This window comes from Heptranchias perlo, chromosome 10 (assembly GCF_035084215.1).
Source record: "Heptranchias perlo isolate sHepPer1 chromosome 10, sHepPer1.hap1, whole genome shotgun sequence".
Lineage (NCBI taxonomy): Eukaryota > Metazoa > Chordata > Chondrichthyes > Hexanchiformes > Hexanchidae > Heptranchias > Heptranchias perlo.
The window spans coordinates 17,951,231-17,976,094 of record NC_090334.1 but is presented as its reverse complement, the minus strand read 5'-3'; the positions used below and the strand labels follow the sequence as shown (position 1 = coordinate 17,976,094).

At 44.7% G+C, this 24,864-nt stretch overlaps 1 protein-coding gene across 2 annotated transcripts; it reads right to left on the bottom strand.

Moving 5' to 3' along the window:
- Positions 1-883: 883 nt before the first annotated feature.
- Positions 884-23,792, bottom strand: LOC137326102 (mitogen-activated protein kinase kinase kinase 9-like). 2 transcript variants are annotated; one of them, XM_067990976.1, is made up of 3 exons: positions 23,401-23,792; positions 15,453-16,005; positions 884-1,572 (listed from the first exon to the last, which is right to left on the bottom strand). In XM_067990976.1, exons 1-3 carry the CDS (start codon positions 23,704-23,706, stop codon positions 1,514-1,516), a joined length of 918 nt encoding a protein of 305 aa, XP_067847077.1. In that variant the 5' UTR covers positions 23,707-23,792; the 3' UTR covers positions 884-1,513. The 2 variants fall into 2 exon arrangements, with proteins under 2 accessions (XP_067847077.1, XP_067847078.1); XM_067990977.1 differs by lacking the exon at positions 884-1,572 and adding an exon at positions 5,741-5,822.
- Positions 23,793-24,864: the final 1,072 nt, after the last annotated feature.

Here is a 24,864-nt window from a genome sequence, read left to right as displayed (position 1 = left end):
CCTCCGGTAATGCAGCTCTCCCCTCAGTACTAGAGTTAGGCGACAGCCTACATTATGTGTTCAAGTCCTGGAGTTGGGCTTGAACCCACTCACTTCTGACTCAGCAGTGAACTGAGCCAAGGCTGAGGGAGACAGTGTCAGTAGAAGGAAATGAAGGAAGGACGCACAAATTCAACTCCCCCAAGGGCCTCACAGCTGCATGTTCTCTCCCCGCCCCAAAAGGTTAGCAGACCCTTGTTGCACCCCAACGTCATACACAGTATTTCCTGTGACTGCTACACAAGTCGCAACATAAGGCACCGTTCTTTATTTTGTGTCCATTATTGATCAAGCAGCTATTTATTTATTGTAAATGTAAAAACCGTTGCTGTATTTCATGGCCGTGCAGTAGGTGTCTGAAGTGGCAAAACAAGCTGCCTGAAATGTCTGTGGCTGGTAACATGAATAGTTTACGTTTGCCAGCTGAGAATGGTCAAATTCCACCATGGTGCAATACAACAGAAGCTCACCTGTGACCGAGACACCGCAGTTCAAACCCAACCTCGAACATAGGAACAGAAATAGGCCACTCAGCCCCTCGAGCCTGCTCAGACATTCAATTCGATCCATGGCTGAACCTTCGCTGGGTATTTGAACTCCAGCTTCTCCTGTGTTGCCCCATCTCAGCGAGCTGTCAAAGCCATTAATGCACGAATGTGGAACTATCAGTTGGGGTGGGTGTTGGAGAGGAAAAGAACAACTTTCCTTTCCTCAGAAAATCAAGAAACCGTGCACCCAAGTGTGTGTGTGGTAAGACAACACGGAAAGGAGTGAAAGCTAGCATTTTAATCAGTATTGTAATTTGTAAATTTGTGCAGTTCTTAAAAAAAGAGAAAAGTGAGCATATTTATTTTAATTTCAATTCTTTTTGCAAATTCGATTAAATCAGAAGAGAAAATTCAGGAGAGGATACTGGATGGCAGCTGTGTAATAATGCTACAGTTGTTGTAAAAGCAAAAACAAAACAGCTTTTTTCTATAAAAATGTTACGTAGAACTTTCTACGACTTCAATGGACGTGAACAATGCTGCTGTTGCTAACTCAATCTCATACTATGTGGGGAACACTGCACCCAAAACTGAGACCATGATGTTTCGGGACAGGTGAGCGAATGGACTCAATCGTTAGTACACGGCCACTCTGCTGTGCTCCCTCATACAGGAAGCTCCGTACACAGATCTTTACAAACCACATCCAACACACAGTATACAGGAAGGAAACATTTACAGACAATCTCAAAAATGCACCAGCTATTTCAATCAATAGGCTACAGGAGAAGTCCATTGAAAGATCACCAAAGGCCTAGGAGGTATAATGCCAAGACTGGATTCTGAAGCTGTGCTTGATTTATCTTTGGAGAACTCAGCAGAACTTTTTCTCGAGAGATTAAATGATCTGTTGAGTCCAGAGTAGAGTGGATTTTACGAGGTCTGTAAAAGAAGCAAGCTGGATGGGCCAACAGTCTTTCCTTGTTTCATCCTCTTGTGACTTGGGTATTTACCCCGAGATGTGTCCTTCTTGGTTGTTTTGTTGCTAGGGTGGGGGAAGGGAGAGTGCAAAATAGTTCATCTGAAAACCATCACAACTTAAAAGCACCTCCACAGAAACCAGTTTGTGCTCAGTTTACTGAATGAAGCAGCCATGAAGGCAGTTCCAATGATATCAGCCAAGTGCAGCACTTGAGCACGTCTCCCACTCACCACTGGGGGCAGTATGACTGAGTGCCAACTCAATCTGTGCAGCAGTTCCTTTCAGTTTAGCATTGATGCAGAAGAGGCAGCACGAGTCCAGAACTAGGTCCCGATCTGCCCCTCGAACAGACTGAAGCCAACTGCTCGGGCTCAACACCACATGGAAGTAAACGCTGGTGGGACGTGAAGCCATCTTTGAAAAGTGCACATTTAGCCCGCTGGACCTCCTGGCACTTTACAAAACTTACTGCAAAATCTTTCGAATGTTTTGAGAAACCAGACATCACCAACTGCTGCTCTCAAAAACATTGAAATTTTACTGGCCAGGCAATAAAATACGTTAAAAATGAAGTGCAGACCTTGCCACTGGTGGGCAAAGCACAAGTTGCAGCTCAAAGTATAACCCAAGTGTTGCCAGCTGCATTTTGCATTCTGTAGCTACTGGTGCCAGGGCATCAGTGCAAAAATAACTGCAACATTAAAGACCATGTGTGACGAGTCTGATGGTAAACTCGAAAGGCATTTCAAAGGGATCCTACCCATTGATACAACCACTGTCCGCTTCACTCTTTGATTAAATGGAGAACTAACAACTTAAGGAAGAAGTCGTGGCATTGCCAGTACTGTGAAGTGTTTTTTGGAGAGAGAACACCAGCGTTGAAGTCAATGGAAAGTAATATCGGGCGGGTTGTAAAATGAGCAGCCGATCCAATCCCACCAGTTTCCCGCCAGGTGAGTTAGGTTAAAATTACTCTCATTACGACACTACTACTTCTGTTTAAGTAGGGATTTACCATTTCAAAATGTCTCAAAGGACTTCACACAATGAATTACTTTTGAAGTGCAGGGACTGTTACGTAAGCTAACGTGGCAGCCATTCTGCAGCAGCAATATCCAACAGCCTTGAGATGAATGAATTATTTAGGTAACCGAACATATCCTGAACCATATCGAATCTTACCCGTTTACACACCTGCCCCTCAGCTTCTAAAGCTGCAGACCAACAAACGTACACTTCAATTTCAACTCAATTTCACCAGTTTGAGAGCCGATCACCCTCCGACTTCAGTGGACTTGACACATTTTAAAAACAATTACATCTCTGCAAGGAGGTGGAACCCAACTTCAGTGAGAAGCAATAGCTCTCCGACCAAAACATTGGAAGAACTTGAAACAGGGAAAATGTGGCCTTTTGAACTTCACACAAAGACCCGGGAAAAGCAACAAGTTAGTTACCTACATGGGACATTCGCAGCTTACCAGCCTGGTTAGCAAGCGAGATCTCAGTTAAACTGTTGATGGAATGATCAAGTTACATTTGTGGCCATGTATTTTCGCTCTGTATTTTTAAAACAAACATGCACTTTGTAAACGTTCCTGATGCCTCATACTACAGCGTCGCAAAACTTTCAGCACCAATGTCACAAAGTGCCTTAGTTCTCCCCCCACCAACCCATCCCATTACCCCCGCCCTCAACAGAACCACCACAGTGATTTTATTCCAGAATATAATCTCTCCAGGTAAAGTTCAGGATATCATGATTTCAAGCAGTGATTTTATTTTGTTGAGATTTTATTTCAAGAGGGGAAGCCTTGTCTGAATTTACCTGAAGTGGGTTTATTTTCTGATACTGACACCACCCCACAACTATAGTTTTTTTTATTATTCGTTCATGGGATGTGGGCGTCACTGGCAAGACCAGCATTTATTGCCCATCCCTAATTGCCCTTGAGAAGGTGGTGGTGAGCCGCCTTCTTGAACCGCTGCAGTCCGTGTGGTGAAGGTTCTCCCACAGTGCTGCTAGGAAGGGAGTTCCAGGATTTTGACCCAGCGACGATGAAGGAACGGCGATATATTTCCAAGTCGGGATGGTGTGCGACTTGGAGGGGAACGTGCAGGTGGTGTTGTTCCCATGTACCTGCTGCTCTTGTCCTTCTAGGTGGTAGAGGTTGCGGGTTTGGGAGGTGCTGTCGAAGAAGCATCCTGTGGATGGTACACACTGCAGCCACTGTGCGCCGGTGATGAAGGGAGTGAATGTTTAGGGTGGTGGATGGGGTGCCAATCGAGCGGGCTGCTTTGTCCTGGATGGTGTCGAACATCTTGAGTGTTGTTGGAGCTGCACTCATCCAGGCAAGTGGACAGTATTCCATCACACTCCTGACTTGTGCCTTGTAGATGGTGGAAAGGTTTTGGGGAGTCAGGAGGTGAGTCACTCGCTGCAGAATACCCAGCCTCTGACCTGCTCTTGTAGCTACAGTATTTTTATGTCGAGTCCAGTTAAGTTTCTGGTCAATGGTGACCCCAGGATGTTGATGGTGGGGGATTCAGCGATGGTAATGCCGTTGAATGTCAAAGGGAGGTGGTTAGACACGGTCTTGTTGGAGATGGTCGTTGTCTGGCGCGAATGTTACTTGCCACTTATCAGCACAAGCCTGGATGTTGTCCAGGTCTTGCTGCATGTGGGCTCGGACTGCTTCATTATTTGAGGGGTTGCGAATGCAACTGAGCACTGTGCAATCATTAGCGAACATCCCCATTTCTGACCTTATGATGGAGGGAAGGTCATTGATGAAACAGCTGAAGGTGGTTGGGCCGAGGACACTGCCCTGAGGAACTCCTGCAGCAATGTCCTGGGGCTGAGATGATTGGTCTCCAAAAACCACTACCATCTTTTGTGTTAGGTGTGACTCCAGCCACTGGAGAGTTTTCCCCCTGATTCCCATTGACTTCAATTTTACTAGGGCTTCTTGGTGCCACACTCGGTCAAATGCTGCCTTGATGTCAAGGGCAATCACTCTCAACTCACCTCTGGAATTCAGCTCTTTTGTCCATGTTTGGACCAAGGCTGTAATGAGGTCTGGAGCCAAGTGGTCCTGGCAGAACCCAAACTGAGCATCGGTCAGAAGGTTATTGGTGAGTAAGTGCCGCTTGATAGCACTGTCGACGAAACCTTCCGTCACTTTGCTGATGATTGAGAGTAGGCTGATGGGGCGGTAATTGGCTGGATTGGATTTGTCCTGCTTTTTGTGGACAGGACATACCGGGGCAATTTTACACATTGTCGAATAGATGCCAGTGTTGTAGCTGTACTGGAACAGTTTGGCTAGAGGCGCGGCTAGTTCTGGAGCACAAGTCTTCAGCACTACAGCTGGGATGTTGTCGGGGCCCATAGCCTTTGCTGTATCCAGTGCACTCAGCCGTTTCTTGATATCACGTGGAGTGAATCGAATTGGCTGAAGACTGGCTTCTGTGATGGTGGGGCTATCGGGAGGAGGCCGAGATGGATCATCCACTTGGCACTTCTAGCTGAAGATGGTTGCAAACACTTCAGCCTTGTCTTTTGCACTCATGTGCTGGACTCCGTCATCATTGAGGATGGGGATGTTTACAGAGCCTCCTCCTCCTGTTTGTTGTTTAATTGTCCACCACCATTCTTCCTAATACCGGCCCGAAAGCGGCAACAATATGCATTTGCAAATCTCTTTTCCCCAGCCAACATGCTGACTGTTCATGGGATACGATTCCAAGCTCAGCAGTAATCCGCCGATATTGCAGCCAAATATCCAGTATTGGTGAGCCCAAAGAGCAGATGTTACAGACACACAGAGCTCAATCGTGATCAGAACCGTAAGCCGCCTGATTATTCCCCTTGCTCCGTCACCTGGGGGTCCGAGGCCACCATAATGCCTCTTCTGCTGCCACAGCTGTGATCAGCTGGCAGCACAGGATATGGATAAAGCCTGGGCCTTTCGCGCCTGTGTTGCTTAGTATTACACCACACAACACATTTACCTATTAATTCATCAGGAGAGCCTGTAGCTAACATTCAACTGTATTGGCCCCATGTTTAGCAACATCAATGCTTTCTGTCCCAGGACTATTTCTCACTTACAATCCATTCCAAAGTGAAGCAAAGGGCTGTGGCTGAATTAGTGCAGCACATGCTGAACTAAAAAAAAAAAATACATCTTTCATTTTCAATCAGACATTTTTTTAAACCCTCCTAGCTTTTATTTCAAATAATGGAACCGATTCTTACTTTTTGGGAGGAACTGGCTCACTTCATGAAAGATTTCCTCCATGACACACATCTGGAATTAAAAAATAAAATTGCTTAAAACGTGTACTTTTTAAAAAAAAAGGTACACAAACCGCCAATCTGCTTTACAGCACCGATAAGAAAACGTATGGGCTCCTCCACGCACCCTCCCAAGTGGAATTTATCCAGGCTCTTCAGGACACCATTCCGATCATGGGCGTGCAATCAACAGAAAGCTGCTGCAGCAGATAAAATCTACAACTCCCACTCTGCCCACTGAACAGATGTTTAATGGTCCTGTAACTTTAATAAGAATGCACTGATTGCACTCTTGCTTCTGTTAATTATCAGATGCATGCAAAGTTATCTGAAAGCACTGAATAAGGATCTCACTCACTTGCAGTGGCCACTACATACAGTTGACCAGATCAGCAATTTGCCATTCATTTTTCCATTAATTAATTTGGGTGCCACCAGTCTCAGTTCTGCAAACACCATCATACAGCTTACTTCAGATTCAGAACCAGGCTCCCAGCTTGCTACATATTTACGCAGAAGTACTACAGCGGGTGACACATGCAATGGAAGGGAATTCTTCTTATTGACAATGGGGCAACCCCTGTTTTTCTCCAATAAGTTGTTCATTAAATTTTACAAGCACACAGCTTTGACACATACGATTTCTATGAATCCAATTTCATTTGCGGCTCGTTAATTACAGAGAAAAATGGAACCTCCTTTCTGTTAACAAAAGGAATTTTACCCTCCATATTACCATTCACGATAGACATAACGTGACCCTTCCTGGTATGTCCAAGGTTTGAAGATGGTACAAATTTATTTTTCTGCAATTGTGTATTGAATACTGATTAAAAATTTACAGCAGAATAGAAATGTATAAGGCAAGCCCATGTCGAATCAGTCATAAAATAAGTTAACAATGTAGCCCATTAGCAATTACTGCACATATTGCACATTGTTCAAGGTCACTGACAGTCAACGTATTTTTAGACTAATGCAAAACATTTTTCAAAAACTGAAAGGTATTCAATTTTCTTCTAAAATATAAATCAAGTATATTACAGATCTGTCCACATGGCTCAGTGGCCAATGAACAGGGTACTTCAGTAAAACACACCAGGAAGGTCCCAAATTCAATCCACGACTTTAAGTTAGCTGATCTTAGCAATGGCCTCGGTAGCCCCGCACCCCCTCCCCCCTCCCCCCTCCTTTTACAGCATCTAGGCGTTTCCTAAATGAGTCCAGTGTCCTGACCTTAACCACTCTATCCAACAATCCTCTGTGTGAAAAAAATACATCTTGACTGTTGTTCTATATTTGCCATTCTGAGCTCTGAACCTGTGCCTTCTTGTACTAGCGTGCCGAGAAGTGATGCGACAGGTTTTCTTTCTCGATTCCGTCATGAATCTAATATAAGTCCAAGATTTTCAGTGAGGTGTTGCTTTTCAAAGCTGAAGATCCCTAGCTGGTCATGGTATTTCCCTTTCCACCCTGCACTTTCTCCAGGTCTGGCTGGCTCCCTTCTGCAGTGGTGAGCAGAACTGTATGTCGTACTGCAGGTATAGCTTCCACATGACCTCTCGGAATTTGAACTCAACTGCTGGGCTACATGAACTCGCATCCCATTCCACTTAGTTGTAAGTGCAGGTTTCACCATCTCGGATCACCTGTGGTGGCACTGTCACCACTCCAAATTATGGCCTATATTTATTTACTGCATGTTGAGAGAGACTTAACTTAATAATTAATTAACTGTTCAGAGATGAGCTGATCAGCGTCCAGACCGAGGATGGACTCCACTTTGGGGAAGTGTTGAAGTGAAGACTCAATATACTCTTAATTGTCAGACCTTTGTTTACAAAAAAAGCCAAATTAACAGATGAATAAAAAATAAAATATTCACTTCATTTTAAGTCCATGCTGAAAATAAATCAAGATAATTATCAGTAATTACAGACATCTCTTTTCCCTCCTAGCTCCTTCATTACAAAGGTGCATTATGATCTAATTAGCAAAATGCTTTAAATGCCCCGTGCTTACAATTGGGAAGGTTAAAATCAATTCACTGACACAGGGAAACATGCTGCACATTGAGAAAATGGAATGATCAGCAATAGCGATCACAAGGATCATCATAAATAGCTCCGTTCCCAAGCCACCGACTCCATCCCTCTCCACCGTCTGAGGCTGAACCAGACCGTTCGCAACCTTGGAGTCCTATTTGACTCGGAGATGAGCTTCCGACCACATATCTGCTCCATCACCAAGTCCACCCATTTCCAACTCTAACATCGCGCGTCTCCGCCCCCCCTTGGCCCATCTGCTGCTGAAACCTTCATCCGTGCCTCTGTTAAGTCTGCACTTGACTAATCCAATGCTCTCCTGGCTGGCCTCCAGTCTTCCATTCTCCATAAACTAGAGTTCACCCAAAACTCTGCTGTCCATATCCTAACTTGCACTAAGCCCCGTTCACCCATCACCCCTGTGCTCACTGACCTACACTGGCTCCTAGCCCAGGAACGCCTCTGATTTCAAGTTCTTATCCTTGTTTTCAAATCCCTGCCAAGATCTCTGCGCTCCTCCAATTATTGGCTCTTCTGCATCCCCGATTTTAAATCGCACCACCACTGGCGGCCATGTCTTCAGGTGCCTGGGCCTTAAGCTCTGGAATTCTCTCCTGAAACCTCTCCGCCTCGCTCTCCAACTTTAAGACACTCCTTAAAACCTACCTCTTTGACCAAGCTTTTGGTTACCTGTCCTAATCGCTCATGTGGCTCGGTGTCAAATTTTGTTTGATAATCACTCCTGCGAAGCGTCTTGGGATGTTTTACTAAGTTAAAGGCACTATATAAATGCAAGTTGTTGCTGTTGCAATAAAACAAGTCACATGGGTACTTTGATTTTTTTCGGTTGGTATGAATTGCTGTGGGAGGAAAGCTTAAAACAAAAACATATTTGAAGTATTATCATGAGCCACCCCACCTCCGACACATCCATTGGTCAGTGTGGAACTCAGGCACACAGACCAGGAAGGTTCCAGGTTCAATCTTCAGTCTGTGCTGAGTTAGCTATCTCAGGCAAGATGGAAGGAGGGGAGGTATAACTGAACTCAGTTCTCGATCAAGAAACTGGGATTTTGCAGGGGGTGGTGGGGGGGGGGGGGTGGAGAGGGGAGAGGGGAGAGGGGGAAGGAGGAAGTTAACTTAAGTCCACACTTTTGATCACTATCCAGTGACCTTAATCCTGTGTGAATGTTGGTTAAAAGACAGCACCGAGCTCACCCACATAATGAAAAGCCTCTCGGACGAGGAATCGCAAGGCTCCAGGCACCGACAGAGCCACACTCTACAGAAGCACTGAGCGGCCATTAATGGTGCAGTTGCTAACCTTGGTATAAACAAATAAACCTTGTTTTTTCTTCCTTAAAAGTAAATCAGTTTTTTGTTGTACCTACTTTTCTGTTCATTAAGACAAGGGATGTTAGTGTTGGGGAGATGGAAGCCTTTTCAGGTACAAATGGTCAGCATCAAGCACTCCCAAGTCAGGTATAACACAGCCAGATGAAGAGTAAAGCTCCCTCTCCTCTGCCCTCAACATACCCCAGTCCCAATCTCTGAAGAGCAGTCCCTGCTGCACCATTTTTTTCATTTCCCACAATAACATCCTTAGGCCTGTCTGAGTGCCATTACCCAACAGTGTCAAATTAGTGGAAGTTTAATGCTGCAGCTCTGTGCTCACTGGGAACTGGATTGAGATTACACAAATTAATTTCAGAGAACCCTTACATCCGACAGAGACATTCAACCCACCAGTAAGGGGCTGGATTTGAAAGCAGGTCCCAAAGGTCACCCAGTTCCCCTCTTTTAACTTTGCCAATGCCTACTGTGCCCTTATGACAAACAACAACAACTACTTGCATTTATATAGCAACGTAAAACATCCCAAGGTGCTTCACAGGAGCGATTTTCAAACAAAATTTGATACAGAGACACCTAAGGAGATATTACGACAGGTGACCAAAAGCTTGGTCAAAGAGGTTGGTTTTAAGGAGCATCTTAAAAGGAGGAGAGAGAGGTAGAGAGGCAGAGAGGGAATTCCAGAGCTTAGGGCCTAGGCAGCTGAAGGCACGGCCGCCAATGTTGGAGCAATGAAACTCAGGGATGCACAAGAGGCCTAAATTGAAGGTGCGTGGAGATCTCAGAAGATTGTAGGGCTGGAGGAAGTCACAGATATAGGAAGCGGCGAGGCCATGGAGGGATTTGAATACAAGGATGAGAATTTTAAAATCGAGGCGTTCCTGCACCAGGAGCCGACGTAGGTCAGCGAGCACAGGGGCAATGGGTGAACGGGACATGGTGAGAGTTAGGATACAGGCAGCAGAGTTTTGGATGAGCTCAAGTTTATGGAGGATGGAAGATGGGAGGCCAGCCAGGAGAGCATTGAAATAATCAAGTTTAGAGGTAACGAAGATATGGGTGAGGATTTCAGCACATGAGCTGAGGCAGGGGCGGAGACGGGCAATGTTAAGGAGTTGGAAGTCGGCAGTCTTGGTGATGGAGTGGATATGTGGTCGGAAGCTCATCTCAGGGTCAGATAGGACGCCACGGTTGCGAACGGTCTGGTTCAGCCTCAGTCAGTGGCCAGGGAGACGGAGTTTGTGCTGGGGTCCAAAGACAATGCCTTTGGTCTTTCCAATATTTAGTCAGAGGAAATTTTGGCACATGTCAGACAGTCAATGTGAAAAATCAGAGACAGTGAGAGGTCATGGGAGGTGGATGTGAGGTAGAGCTGGGTGTCGTCAGCATACATGTGGAACTTGACCTTGTGTTTTCGGATGAGGTCACCAAGGGGCAGCAAGTAGATGAGAAGTAGGAAGGGGCCAAGATCCTTTTTTTTTTATTTGTTCATGGGACGTGGGCGTCGCTGGCTAGGCCGGCATTTATTGCCCATCCCTTATTGCCCTTGAGAAGGTGGTGGTGAGCTGCCTTCTTGAACCGCTACAGTCCGTGTGGTGAAGGTTCTCCCAGAGTGCTGTTAGGAAGGGAGTTCCAGGATTTTGACCCAGTGACGATGAAGGAACGGCGATATATTTCCAAGTCGGGATGGTGAGTGACTTGGAGGGGAACGTGCAGGTGGTGTTGTTCCCATGTGCCTGCTGCTCTTGTCCTTCTAGGTGGTAGAGGTCGCGGGTTTGGGAGGTGCTGTCGAAGAAGCCTTGGCAAGTTGCTGCAGTGCATCCTGTGGATGGCACACACTGCAGCCACAGTGTGCCGGTGGCGAAGGGAGTCAATGTTTAGGGTGGTGGAAGGGGTGCCAATCAAGCGGGCTGCTTTGTCCTGGATGGTGTTGAGCTTCTTGAGTGTTGTTGGAGCTGCACTCATCCAGGCAAGTGGACAGTATTCCATCACACTCCTGACTTGTGCCTTGTAGATGGTGGAAAGGCTTTGGAGAGTCAGGAGGTGAGTCACTCGCCACAGAAAACCCAGTCTCTGACCTGCTCTTGTAGCCACAGTATTTACGTGGCTGGTCTAGTTAAGTTTCTGGTCAATGTTGACCCCCAGCATGTTGATGGTGGGGGATTCGGCAATGGTAATGCCATTGAATGTCAAGGGGAGGTGGTTAGACTCTATTGTTAGAGATGGTCATTGCCTGGCACTTGTCTGGAACGAATGTTACTTGCCACTTAGCCCAAGCCTGGACATTGTCCAGGTCCTGCCGCATGCAGGCACGGACTGCTTCATTATCTGAGGGGTTGCGAATGGAACTGAACAATGTGCAATCATCAGCAAACATCCCCATTTCTGACCTTATGATGGAGGGAAGGTCATTGATGAAGCAGCTGAAGATGGTTGGGCCTAGGACACTGCCTTGAGGAACTCCTGCAGCAATGCCCAGGGGCTGAGATGATTGGCCTCCAACAACCACTACCATCTTCTTTTGTGCTAGGTATAATTCCAGCCACAGGAGAGTTTTCCCCGATTCCCATTGACTTCAATTTTACAGGGCTCCTTGGTGCCACACTCGGTCAAATGTTGCCTTGATGTCAAGGGCAGTCACTCTCACCTCACCTCTGGAATTCAGCTCTTTTGTCCATGTTTGGACCAAGACTGTAATGAGGTCTGGAGCCGAGTGGTCCTGGCGGAACCCAAACTGTGCACCGGTCAGCAGGTTATGGGTGAGTAAGTGCCGCTTGATAGCATTGTCGACGACACCCTTCCATCACTTTGCTGATTGAAAGTAGACTGATGGAGCGGTAAATGGCTGAATTGGATCCTTGGGGTAGATCCAGAGCTAACTGTGCAGGAGCAGGAAGAGAAGCCATTGCAGGATACGACTGGATAGATAAGAATGGAACCAGACGAGCGCAGTCCCACCCAGCTGGACGACGGAGAAGAGGCAATGGAGGAGAATGATACGGTCAACCGTATCAAAGGCTGCAGACAGGACGAGAAGAATGAAGAGGGATAGTTTACCACCGTCACGTTCACATAGGATATCATTTGTGGCTTTGATAAGGGCCATTTCAGTAGTGTGGCAGGGGTGGAAGCCTGATTGGAAGGATCAATCATCTTGTTAAATCAATATAACAATTCTTACATGCACAACAAATTCATAGGATTCAGAGACCTCTCTGTTGCTTATCCATTCAGTACAATAATTAAGTAAAAATATTTAAATAAAATTAATTTTTTTAAGTCAAGATAGGTAATTTGACCTATGTACAGAGGATTTAAAAAAAAAAATCAGATTTAAAATATACTTTGGGTTTTCAGAAGCATCATGAAGTGCAGAATACGCACCTTGGCTCAGTGGTCGCACTCACATCTCTGACTCAGAATGTTGTGGGTTCAAGCCCTACCCCAGAGACTCGAGTACAAAATCTAGGCTGATACTTCAGTGTAGTACTGAGGGAGTGCTGCACTGTCAGAGGTGTGGTCTTTCAAAGGAGATGTTAAACCGAAGCTCCATCTGCCTTCTCAGGTGGGCATAAAAGATCCTTTGGTGCTATTCAAAGAAGAGCAGGGGAGTTCTGGCCAATATTTATCACTCAACCAACATCACAAACAAATTAACTGGTCATTTATCTCACCGCTGTTTGTGGGGCCTTGCTGTGTGCAAATTGGCTGCCGCGTTTCCCTACATTACAATCATGACTATATTTCAAAAGTAATTAATTGGCTGTGAAGCATTTTGAGACGTCCTAAAGACATGAAAGGTGCTATATAAATGCAAGTTTGGTCTTTCTTCCATTCAATGTTGTCATTAGGACTTTAATAGGACAGTAATATTTTCACTAGCCACACTGTTACTTCACAAAGATGCTCACAAACTACCAAAGGGATACAATTATAGATTTTATCACTCCAAACTGAAGATGATGTCTTGAAACAACATTTTGTTCAGAAGCAGGGACTCTGTCTGATTCTCTCTGCTGTGCCTCCAATCATCCCTAGCCCAAGGATACCGACACCAGCATTCCTACCACCTCAGTTCAGATGCTGACTTAGTGCAATGAAACAATCGAGCCTGGGCCCTCTATGACTTTGTTCTATACTAACACTAAGGTGAAGTGCTAGCTGTGGAAGCAATTTAGGATAGTAAATGCTGAGTACCACACACAAGTACTGGCTTATTTTTCTCTTATGGTGTATTGCTACTACTACACTAGATGTGAGTGGAGATAATACTGGCTTTAGGCTCCCATAATCACAGACATGCGTTCAATTTAACAGTGTGCAATAAATGAATGACAAAGACATTTCTTAAAAGCTTGCTATGCATCAGGAGCTAACTGGCTAGTTATGACTCGATTACCTGCCTTGCTATCAGATGATGTACTGGATTAACCACCTCTAGTGAGGTAAACTGGAATGATGTGCAACAGATAGTCACTTAAACAATTAGTTTCAAAACTTAGCAGAGTGCGCAAGGTTAAGAACGATCCATAAAAGTAACTCTCCATTCCAAAATCGAAGCTAATTAAGTTTGATAATAGAAACACAAGCTAATACGTTTGACTTTATGCCCTGCCTGTCGTAATCAGAATGGGTCACAGATCTTGCAACAAAAGTCTGTGCTACCCTTTATCAGAAGGAAATCCTGTCAGGAGATCCACTGTATGATGGTTTAATACCCTTGTGATCCTGGTCACAAGTTACCAAAGTCTCTTCTTCCCCTCTCCCACCCCACCCAACCAATCCAGGCCAAGTAGAGAAGTGCTCAAGAGTGAATAAACTAATCTCTTACATATGGCTGCTCAATCTGCCTCTCATAAACCAAATGCAGCAAAGGTCAACTGCTGTGCTATTTATCTAGAACAGAGCAACTTATAAGGCAGAGTGAGGCAGATAGAGTTCAATGTGGGAAAGCAGATCTGAGAAAGACAATATTTTCTTGATGTTGAGAAACTAGGAACTGTGGAGGAGCAAAGGGATTTCGGTGTCCATGTACACAAATCACTAAAAGCTAGTGCAATCAAAAAGGCTAATAGAACATTGGCCTTTATCTCAAGGGGGTTGGAATACAAAAGTGAGGAAGTGATGTTTCAGTTGTACAGAGCCTTGGCCAGACTCCACCTGGAGTATTGCATTCAGTTTTGGGCACTGAAACTCAGGAAATATATATTGGCCTTGGAGGGGGTACAGCACAGATTCACCAGAATAATAGGACTTGAAGTGTTAAATTATGAGGACAAGTTGCATAAAATTGGCTTGCAGTCCCTCCAGTTCAGACAGTTGAGGGGTGATCCAATCAATGTATTTAAAATGATTAAGGGATTCGACACGACAGATATCGAGAAACAATTTCTCTGATGCGGGAATCCAGAACAAGGGTGCATAATCTTAAAATTGGAACGAGGCCATTTAGGAATAAAATCAGGAAGCACCTTTTCTACACAAAGCGTAGAGGAAACCTGGAACTCTCTCCACAAGAGGCTGTGGATGCTGGGTCAATTGAAATTTTCAAAACTGAGATCAACAGATTTTTGTCAGGCAAGGGTATCAAGGGATATGGTGCAACGGCAGGTAAATGAGATTTGGGTATACATCAGCCAGGACCTAAGTGTATGGCGGAACAGGCTCCTAGGGCTGAATCATGGCCTACTACTGTTCCTGTGTTCCAATTTAGGCAGATGTTACATTCCTTATTTTACAGAGGGCAAGCCCGGTCCAAACTTGGCTCATATGCAAAACATCGGCTTAAACTGCATTTATTTTTTTTCCCCTGAGACAGCCTTACTCCCAACCACCCAATCTACCAGAATCTGGTTCCTTCTATTTTGTGACACTGCATAAAAGCATGTGTTCTGGTAAGGTGCCCTTATCTTTATTGGTTCATAGTACTAGCGTGCAGTGGAAGAAATCTGCAAACTGTATCGTTCATTGTGGGATATACTGCATATCATGTTAATCCTACCACCACTTCATCCTGTATTTCCAACATTAAAAGCACACTCAGGGGAATTCATTTCCCATCACTACTGAAGAAATGAAGCAAATCTGAATTTGTACACTCCATTTCACAATACACTTATATCCAGCACAATGTAAACGGCAAAACAACTCGTGCCCCGAAGCTGTTTGAACTTCTCCCATCAAATCAACAAGCACATCCTTTTTTAGTGGCATTCAATTTAAACAGACATCTCCGATGTACTTACTGTTACTAGACTTGAGGTCCCGATGGATGATAGGAACAATTGCTTCTTCATGCAAGTAATTCATGCCCCTTGCAATCTGCACTGCCCAGTTGACAAGTATATGAGGGGGGATCTTCTTGCCTGACAACACTCGATTTAAGGAGCCCCCGCGGGCAAACTCCATGATCAAGCAGAGATTGGGCTCCTTTAAACAAACCCCTTGCAAGGCTATGATGTTGGGGTGCTTCAACATGGCAAATAGTTTTGCTTCCTGCTTAACATTCTCAATGGTCTGGCTGATATCCTCATCTGGGTCCTGGCGAGCTGCTTTAACAGCGACCTCCTCCAATCTCCAGATGCCCCTGTAGACTTTGCCAAAGCCACCAATGCCAATAATCTCCTCCAGCTGCAGCTCATTAAAGTCCGTTTCCAGAGGTGGCGGGTAGTCCTCTGTGTTCCTGCTTTGCAACTTGCTGTAACATGGGGCACTGGTGACATAGTTGCTGGGAAAGATGCCAACCTGGTCATTGATTTTGCCTGTCCACCAGCCTTCATCTCCAGAGACCTTGGAATCCTAAACAGCCAACATAGGAAGAAAAGAAAATTGATTTATTCCAGCTCATTGTATGTACCTTTTGTCCCTGACAGCACTCATCGTTTCTCCTTGTGCTGCTGATAGTGTTACACTTAATCCATTTTATTTGACTTCATACTGCTTTTGATACAATATCGATCCCCACCCACTGATTCCATCTTCAATTCTATTAAACAAATACTCAATTGTCTTATCGACCACTCTTATGCTGTAATTTTTTATATGTTTTCCCACAAATACAATCCAATTATACGACAAAGAAAAGCATTCCTGTAAAAGTATCTTTGTGTATTTGAACTTTGAACCTCAAACTCTTGCTCTCCCCTCGAGAGAAGAAACTTCTTACAGCTTAACTTTGCCATTCTGATGACAGGTCCCAGGTGTAGCATCAAATAAGCTGTTCTCTTGCAGCTGTTGACTGACCTGCTGTGCATTTCTAACACCTTCTGTTTGATACAATTAATACTTAACGCCCTTGTGTTATTCATACTCTGTTGCTACATGTTTTCTTCCTATTCTCCAACTATCTTCCCCTATTCTTCAGTGTATAGAAATTGACCTGATAAATAATTCCAGGGTCCCATCCAATCGAGACCAGCCGCCAATTATAGGCTGATCTCCTGATAAGTTATTCTTTGACTTGTTATAAAAAAGGTTTGCCTCATTTGTGACCTGAGTGACCTCTGTCACCTGAGCGACAATGGAATGGTTGAAATAGAAAGGAAAAGGTCTGAAGTAACTGCTAACCAAAACACAGGCTTTAGTATTACTTAAGTTTGGTCTTTGGAATGAACTTGAGGTCAATCCCAAGCAATGAAGGACCTAGAGATATTCTTGATGCTCCTTTGACCCAGGTCGGATACATTACTAATAGACAACAGGGAATATATGCTAAGTGGCATAGACTGAAGTGTATTAGTCATAAAAAGAACAGACCCAATGCAAAAGTAAGTTGAATCAGCAAAAGCCACAAATTGGAGAGTATGAAGAAACCTCATTCAATATGGTGATCACTATCATATCAGGATATCAGAGAAAACAGCATTCCTTAACCGACTTAATTTCTATTTTGGGGGGGGGGGGGGGGCGGCAGGAGAAAAATGGGAGGATGAGCTTGTCAAAGCCAGGGAGGTCAGTATTGAAGTATAGCACATACTTTTACTTCTGGCATCCAATCTCAGACCAACATTCCCAGTGACAGGCAATGACTCATGCTGGGATACAATTCACCCAAGTGCCCATTCTTCCTGTGCCACCTTAAGCAATGAGTGGCAGTGGGCTGCTTTGACTGTGCAAAATATCCCAGCCAAGCTCAGCCTTGTCCTCACCCATAAATCCACACAAATGCAATTATTATTTTTTTTAAACAAGTATTCGGGTACAATAACCCAGGTCAATACATAATCCCTTGGTAGCCCTGAGGCCTTCTGTATTAACCTCACAGCTGTCAGGTTGAGATTGGCCACATATAATGAGGTCAATTGTTTTGCTCCTTTTGCTATCCTTGGTTAGATAGGCTAATTTAGGACAGGCCAGTGATTCAAAGTGGAACCCCATGGCCTCTATGGCATAAGGTACATGTGCCCTTGCTGTCATTCAGGTATTGTTCTGCTGAGAATTTTACAGTCATGGATTAAATCTAGACAATTTGTCTCAGTGGTTGTTGTAATTTTCTAAGAGATCCTTGCTTTTGCTTGAAATTTACTGCAAGGCAAGCACAACATTCCTCCAGAGAATTTACAACACTAAAGGTGTGCTACAGCAGCGCAAGGAACTATAAATTCACAATATACAAGACAGAAAATTGACAGAAAAATTACAGAGTTCAGTAGTTCAGCTTAAAATGGATCACATTTAAAACATTTTTTGAATTGCTGTGAACAAATCATTACACAGATGAGCACTTAATTGTCACACTACCATTGATGGGAAAACTAACTGTAATGACCTTAGCAACTGACTGCACAATAAAATATACAGATTCTGCAGCAGTGATAAGTATGGTTTTCAGTTTTAATCCTCTTTAGTGTTTATAGGTGTAAAGGCTGTTAACGTAGAGAGTTGAGAGGTCACCCAAGAGTGAGAATCAAGGCTGCAATCTCATCTCATGGTCATAACAATGCCAAAACCACAAAGCCAAAACTTGGTAATGGTTTATAAATCACCTGCACCCAAAAAGATAACTCCATTTATTTTTGGTTTAAAATATATATTCAGACACAAGCAGTAAAATAATCCTGTGTGAAGACCACGTTATTTTCCAAATCTACCCCATTCCCTAGCAAAAGTGAACTTTTATCACATCAGCAACGAGCAAAAAAAGTCAGTGGAAAACCTTAAATGTTGGAAATCTAAAAATAAAGATAGCAAATGCTCAAAGTGCACCACAACAAACCATCCAGCATCTGAAAAGAAAGGTGGTTTAACATTTTGCATGCAATCCTTCATCAAAACTGATGGGTCACATCCAAAGCATTAACCTGCCCCTTACTCTTTCAGGTGCTGAATGACCTACTGTGCACTGACCTGACATGTTGCTTTTATTTCAACATTCAATCATGCTGGTATCGGTCAGAAGGCAACACGAAATACAATTCCAATGAGAAAGTTCAGAATTTCGTTTTTTGCGGTGGGGTGGTGTGGGGGGCAGGAAAGAAAGATTACAGATAGACTTAGCTATATAGATAGAATAGCACATATGCTAGAATGCATGACAAGGCAATGACACATTGAGATGTCACCATAGAACACAGTCAGTGTTACATCCTTGAACCATTCTGGCCGAGGTGCTATTCAATTTAACACATACAGGTGTAATTTGTTACGGGGGATGAGAAATCGGGCTTATTCCACTTTCAACAATTTTATTCAGTGGTCAGCTAGCATCTCAGCGGGCTTCCACAACTGATCACCAGACTTAAACTTCAGCTCTGTTTCACTTTACTAAATACTATCAAGGAATATCTATGTATCTCCGTACACACACACACACACACACAAAAAGGAATATATACACTTTAAAGAAATATATCTTTATATACGCAATAAAGAAATATGTGAGGTAATACACTTTGTTAAGAATAGAAAAACAGAATATTTTTTAAATGGTGAGAAACTATTAAATGTTGGCGTTCAGAGGGATTTGGGTGTCCTCATACACAAAACACAAACTTAACATGCAGGTCCAGCAAGCAATTAGGAAGGCAAATGGTATGTTGGCTTTTATTGTAAGTGGGTTGGAGTACAAGAGTAAGGAAGTCTTGCGGCAATTATACAGGGCTTTGGTGAGACCTCATCTGGAGTACTGTGTACAGTTTTGCTCTCCTTACCTAAGGAAGGGTATACTTGCCTTAGAGGTGGTGCAACGAAGGTTCACTAAATTAATTCCTGGGAAGAGAGGATTGTCCTACGAGGAAAGATTGAATAGAATAGGCCTCTACTCTCTGGAGTTTAGAAGAATGAGAGGTGATCTCAATGAAACATATAAGATTCAGAGAGGGCTTGACAGGGTAGATGCTGAGAGGCTGTTTCTCCTGGCTGGAGAGTCTAAAGCTAGAGGGCACAGTCTCAGGATAAAGGGTCGGCCATTTCGGATTGAGATAAGGAGGAATTTCTTCACGCAGAGGGTTGTGAATCTTTGGAATTCTCTATCCCAGAGGGCTGTGGATGCTAAGTTGTTGAGTATATGCAAAGCTGAACAGATAGATTTTTGGACTCCAAGGGAATCAAGGGATATGGGGATCGGGTGGGACAGTGGAGTTGAGGTCGAAGATCAACCATGAACTTACAGATTGGTGGAGCAGGCTCAAGGGGCCATATGGCCTACATATATACATACACACGCGCGCTCTGTGACCGCATACATCTACACACGCGCGCACACTACAACGGCACACAATGACGCACACACACCATCTATCAATCATGTTCAATGGTGCAATGCACTCACAGATAATGGTACGAACACTCAAGCACTGATCTTAACGATATCACCGCACTCTATATTTCTAGGCTCGTGTCAAACTTTCCACCACCCTTCTCCATTTAATACATTTGCACGCATATTTATTCATTCATTCATTTACTTGTGCTTTTCTTCATTTGATTTCTGGGCTGTTTTGCTGATAACAGCCCAAAGTATGTATTACATCCTTCATACAGACAACATTCACAAGAAATTAAACTATAATTCTTAAGAAGAAATACTGTTAACTATCAGTGTTTACAGCCTTCACGCAATGCAATGTCACTTATGGCCATCCTTATTGCAGTTATAAGCCCGCTTATTTTAAACAAACCTGCTTCATCAATTTATTTCTTTTTTACAATCCAGAAGTCAGCTACCTGTGTAGTGAACATCTTCTTCATTTGCCATCACTAGTAATTTTTGGTATCTCTCACCTGTTCAAAAATATGTTTTTCCAGAACATTTCTTTTCTCCTTGGGAATGTCCCTTCTTTTCACTCAAATGCAAGACCCAAACCAGACTCTTACTTCATATGGGGCCTGTCTCACCTACTCTCGCACTCGAAAATAAGAAAACAGACAGTGTGAACAATTAAAAGGGATCAGTATCCCTTTGGGGTAGGGAAATTTAAGTGCTCAATTCTGGGAAGGATAGACTATCATTTTCAAAAATATGTACAATGAAGGCTAAGTTATGGAATGACCTTGACCTAACATAACTGGCACCAAAATATTGTGGATGAAGTCACCATGCCACATACTTACAGAAACTTGCATTTATATCGTGCCTTTAATGTAGAAAAACATCCCACGGTGGTTCACAGGAGCGTTATCAAACAAAATTTGACACTGAGCCACATAAAGAGATATTAGGACAGTTGGTCAAAGAACTTGTTTTTAAAAAACATCCTAAAAGGAGGAGAGAGGGGTAGAGAGGCAGGGAGGTTTAGGATAGGATTTCTAGTAAAACTCTCCAAGGCCTTGAAATCTTTCCTAAAGTGTGGTGCCCAGAATTGGACACAATATTCCAGATGAGGCATAACCAGTGCTTTATAAAGGTTTGGCATAACTTCCTTGCTTTTGTACTCTCTGCCTCTATTTGTAAAGCCAAGGATCCCCGTATGTAATTTTAAAAAAAACACATCTTTATCAACTTGTCCTGCCAGCTACAAAGATTCGTGTACGTGAACCTCCAGGTCCTACACCCCCTTTAGAATTGTACCATTTAATTTATATTGCCTCTCCTCATTCTTCCTACCAAAATGCATCACTTCACACTTATCTGCATTAAATTTCATCTGCCATGTGTTTGCCCATTTCATCAGTCCGTCTATGTTCTCCTGAAGTCTGTTACTATCTCCTCATTGTTTACCACATTTCCAAGTTTTGTATCATCTGCAAACTTTGAAATTATGCCCTTTATACCAAAGTCCAGTTCATTAATACATATCAAAAACAGCATTGGTCCAGAAGACTGCACCGTGGGGGCACCACTGCACATTTCCCTCCGGTCCGAAAAACAACCGTTCACTACTACTCTCTGCTTCGCAGCCAACTGCCCCTTTAATCCCACAGGCTTCAATTTTGCCACTAAGTGTATTATGTGGCACTTTATCAAACACCTTCGGAAAGTCCATATTCACAACAACCCTCTCCGTTGTCGGGCTGGAAGAGATTACAGAGATAGGGAGATGAGGCCATGGAGGGATCTGAACACAAGGATGAGAATTTTTAACCAGGGACCGGGAACCTACGTAGGTCAGCAAGCGCAGAGGTGATGGGAGAACAGGACTTGATGTGAGTTAGGATATGCGCAGCAGAGCTTTGGATGAGCTCAAGTTTACAGAGGGTGGATGATGGGAGGCCAGCCAGGGGAGCATTGGAATAGTCGAATGTGAAAGTAGCAAAGGCATAGATGATGGTGTCAGCAGCAGATTGGCCGAGGCAGGGGCAGAGACTGGCAATATTATGGAGGTGGAAGTAGCTGATGGAGAGGATATGGAGTCGGAAGCTCAGCTCAGGGTCAAATAGGACACCATGATTGCGAACAGTCTGGTTCAGCTTCAGACAGTGGTCAGGGAGGGGGATGTAATCGATGTCTCAGGAACGGAGTTTGTGGCAAGGGCTGAAGACAACGGCTTCAGTCTTCCCAATATTTAGTTGAAGGAAATTTCTGCTCATCCAGTACTGGATGTCGCGCAAACAGATTGCCAAATCAGAGGCAGTGGAGGGGGTCAGCAGAGGTGGTGGTGAGGTAGAGCTGGGTGTCATCAGCGTACTTGTGGAATCTGACATTGTGTTTTCAGATAATGTTGCCAAGGGGCAGCATGAAGATGAGAAATAGGAGAGGGCGAAGGATAGATCCTTGGGGGACTCCAGAGGTAATGGTGCAGGAGCAGGAAAAGAAGGCATTGCAGGTGATAGATAAGAATGGAACCAGGCAAGGGCAGTCCCACCCAGATGGACGACAGAAGAGAGGCACTGGAGAAGAATGGTATGGTTAGCTGTGTCAAAGGCTGCAGGCAGGTCCAGAAGGAGGAGGAGGGATAGTTTACCACAGTCACCGTCGCATAGGATGTCATTTGTGAATTTGATCAGGGTCATTTCAGTGCTGTGGCAGGGGCAGAAACCTGATTGGAGGGGTTCAAACATGGAGTTGCAGGAAAGATTGGCACGGATTTGGGATGCCACAACTCATTCAAGGACTTTGGGAAAGAAAGGAAGGTTGGAGATGGGGTGGTAGTTTGTAAGGACAGAAGGGTCAAGGTTGGGATTTTTGAGGGGGTTGATGACAGCAGCTTTGAAAGGGAGGGAGGGAGGGAGGGAGGGGGGGGAATAGTACCAAAGATTGGGAAGCCATTTACAATTGAGCAGCACCATTCTAACTATACTTGCAGCATGGAAGTAGGGTGATGCCCCTTTAAATCATTACAAAGCAACCATATGTGCCTATTCTGCCACCTTACTGTGTGGCCAGTGTCATTTGTTCATAAATTTTTCATATGAACACCATACTGCTCTATTATACAAGCCTTTCCTCTCTTCCCTACCCTCCAAAAAATAAAGTTTTTTTCTGCCCTGTTCAATTGACAATTAAATTAATGTCAATTCGCACTTAGAGCGTAGCTTAAGGTTATGGGGGGAGATGCCTCTCCTACAAAGGTTCAATATGGTCAAATATTCATTTCAAATGACAGTGGTGTCCCGAACACTCCAGAGTTTTAGCACCTACTTCTACAATATTGGGTTGGTTCCTTTTGGCTGCCAAGCAAAATGCTTTGATTTATTTTATTTTGCAGACCAGTTATGAGACCCTTGATCCTTGGCGAAACCAATTCGGAAAGATGCGTTTGCAACAAGCCTTGCCCGGGGTGGGGGGGGGGCATGCAGTACAGAAAGCGAACCTACCTTGGAGAGCACCTCCACCACATCCCCCTTGCGCAGGGTGAGCTCGTCCTCAGCGCTCGCCTCATAGTCGAAGACGGCCGTCCAGTACAGGTTAGTGGAGGGGTGCTCCGGAGGCGGAGGCGGCGGCGGCGGCTGCTCCTCCTCCTCCTCCAGCTGGTGCTGCTGCTGCTGCCCGGCTTTCTGCACCGCCCTGTCCCCAGCGCTCCGCCCGCGCCCCCTGTCCTCGTCCTCTTCTTCCCCAGTGGCGGCGGCGGCGGCCGAGGAGGAGGAGGAAGACCTGATGAACATGGACCTGAGCTGCTCCATGGGGCGAGGGAGGAGGGAAGGAGAAGGGAGAGGAAACAGCAACACCGGCGCCACTCCTTCGCTCGCATCCGTCTCCCACCTGCGGCTCAACCTAACCTGAGTGGGTGGAACCTCCTCTTACCCCGCCCCTCCTCCCGCGTTCCTCTCCACCGATTGGCTCCACAAGCGCTGCCACTCCAAAGCCGCTCCGAGCCTGATTGGCCGCGGCCCGCCGTCAATCAAGCAAGCGCTCGCGGGACGTCCAGGGTCCCGGGGATTCGGCTAAGTTAGGTTGCAGCAGCGAATGCAGACAGCGCAATCTGTGGATGTCGGACGCTGCTGGCTGCTGTCTCCGCTCTCTGGAGATGCCACTGAATTTGAAGGATAGCGTGCAAATTCTCTCCTACCTCCCCCTCGCTGTACCGTCCGTCGCATATTAAGCCGGTGATAGAAGTTGCTGCTTTAAAATAGATGCTTATGCAAAGCTGTCGGTTATCTCGAGCTGTAAAGCACTGTGACCTCGGCCAGCTACAGCAGTGATGGTAATGCGGTGGTAGGTCGGGGTCCGGTATTGGTTCAACATGTCATATGATTGTACAGTAGGGCTGTGCTTTCCTTGTATTAACTGTTGCAGGATGTTCTCAAACCATTCATTCCCTGCACCTTGCATTCACTTTTCATTGTAATTAAATCAGAATGCACATCAGGATCAGTACCTTTGCTTCGTAACCGCGTTGGGCATTGGATTGAGTTTATTGGTGTTTGGCAATTTGGGCCATTTGTGAAGCCAAATAATCCAATGAATAAATATATGGTAACAAAACAAATTTCATCCAGTTAGAAAACTGCCCAGAGCAGCAAGGTGCCCTGTTGGATCTTAGCCTGGTCATGGCAGGGGCGTGGAGGAGAAGCTACAACAAAGCCGACACTATGAGGTAAAAATTAAGACTGCATGCTGGGAATCCTAAATAAATACTGGAAATATACAACAGTCCCCCTGCATCAGAAAGACAAAAGGTAATTCTTCTGATGTCTCTAACTCAGATGTTAACTTGTCTTTTCTTTTTCAGATACTGAAAGATCATCTGAGTGTTGTCAGAATGTTCTGCTCTTACAGGGTTTAAATCTTAACATGGTAAGGGTATCACAAGCTGTTTGAAACTGAGCTGAGGGTATTTA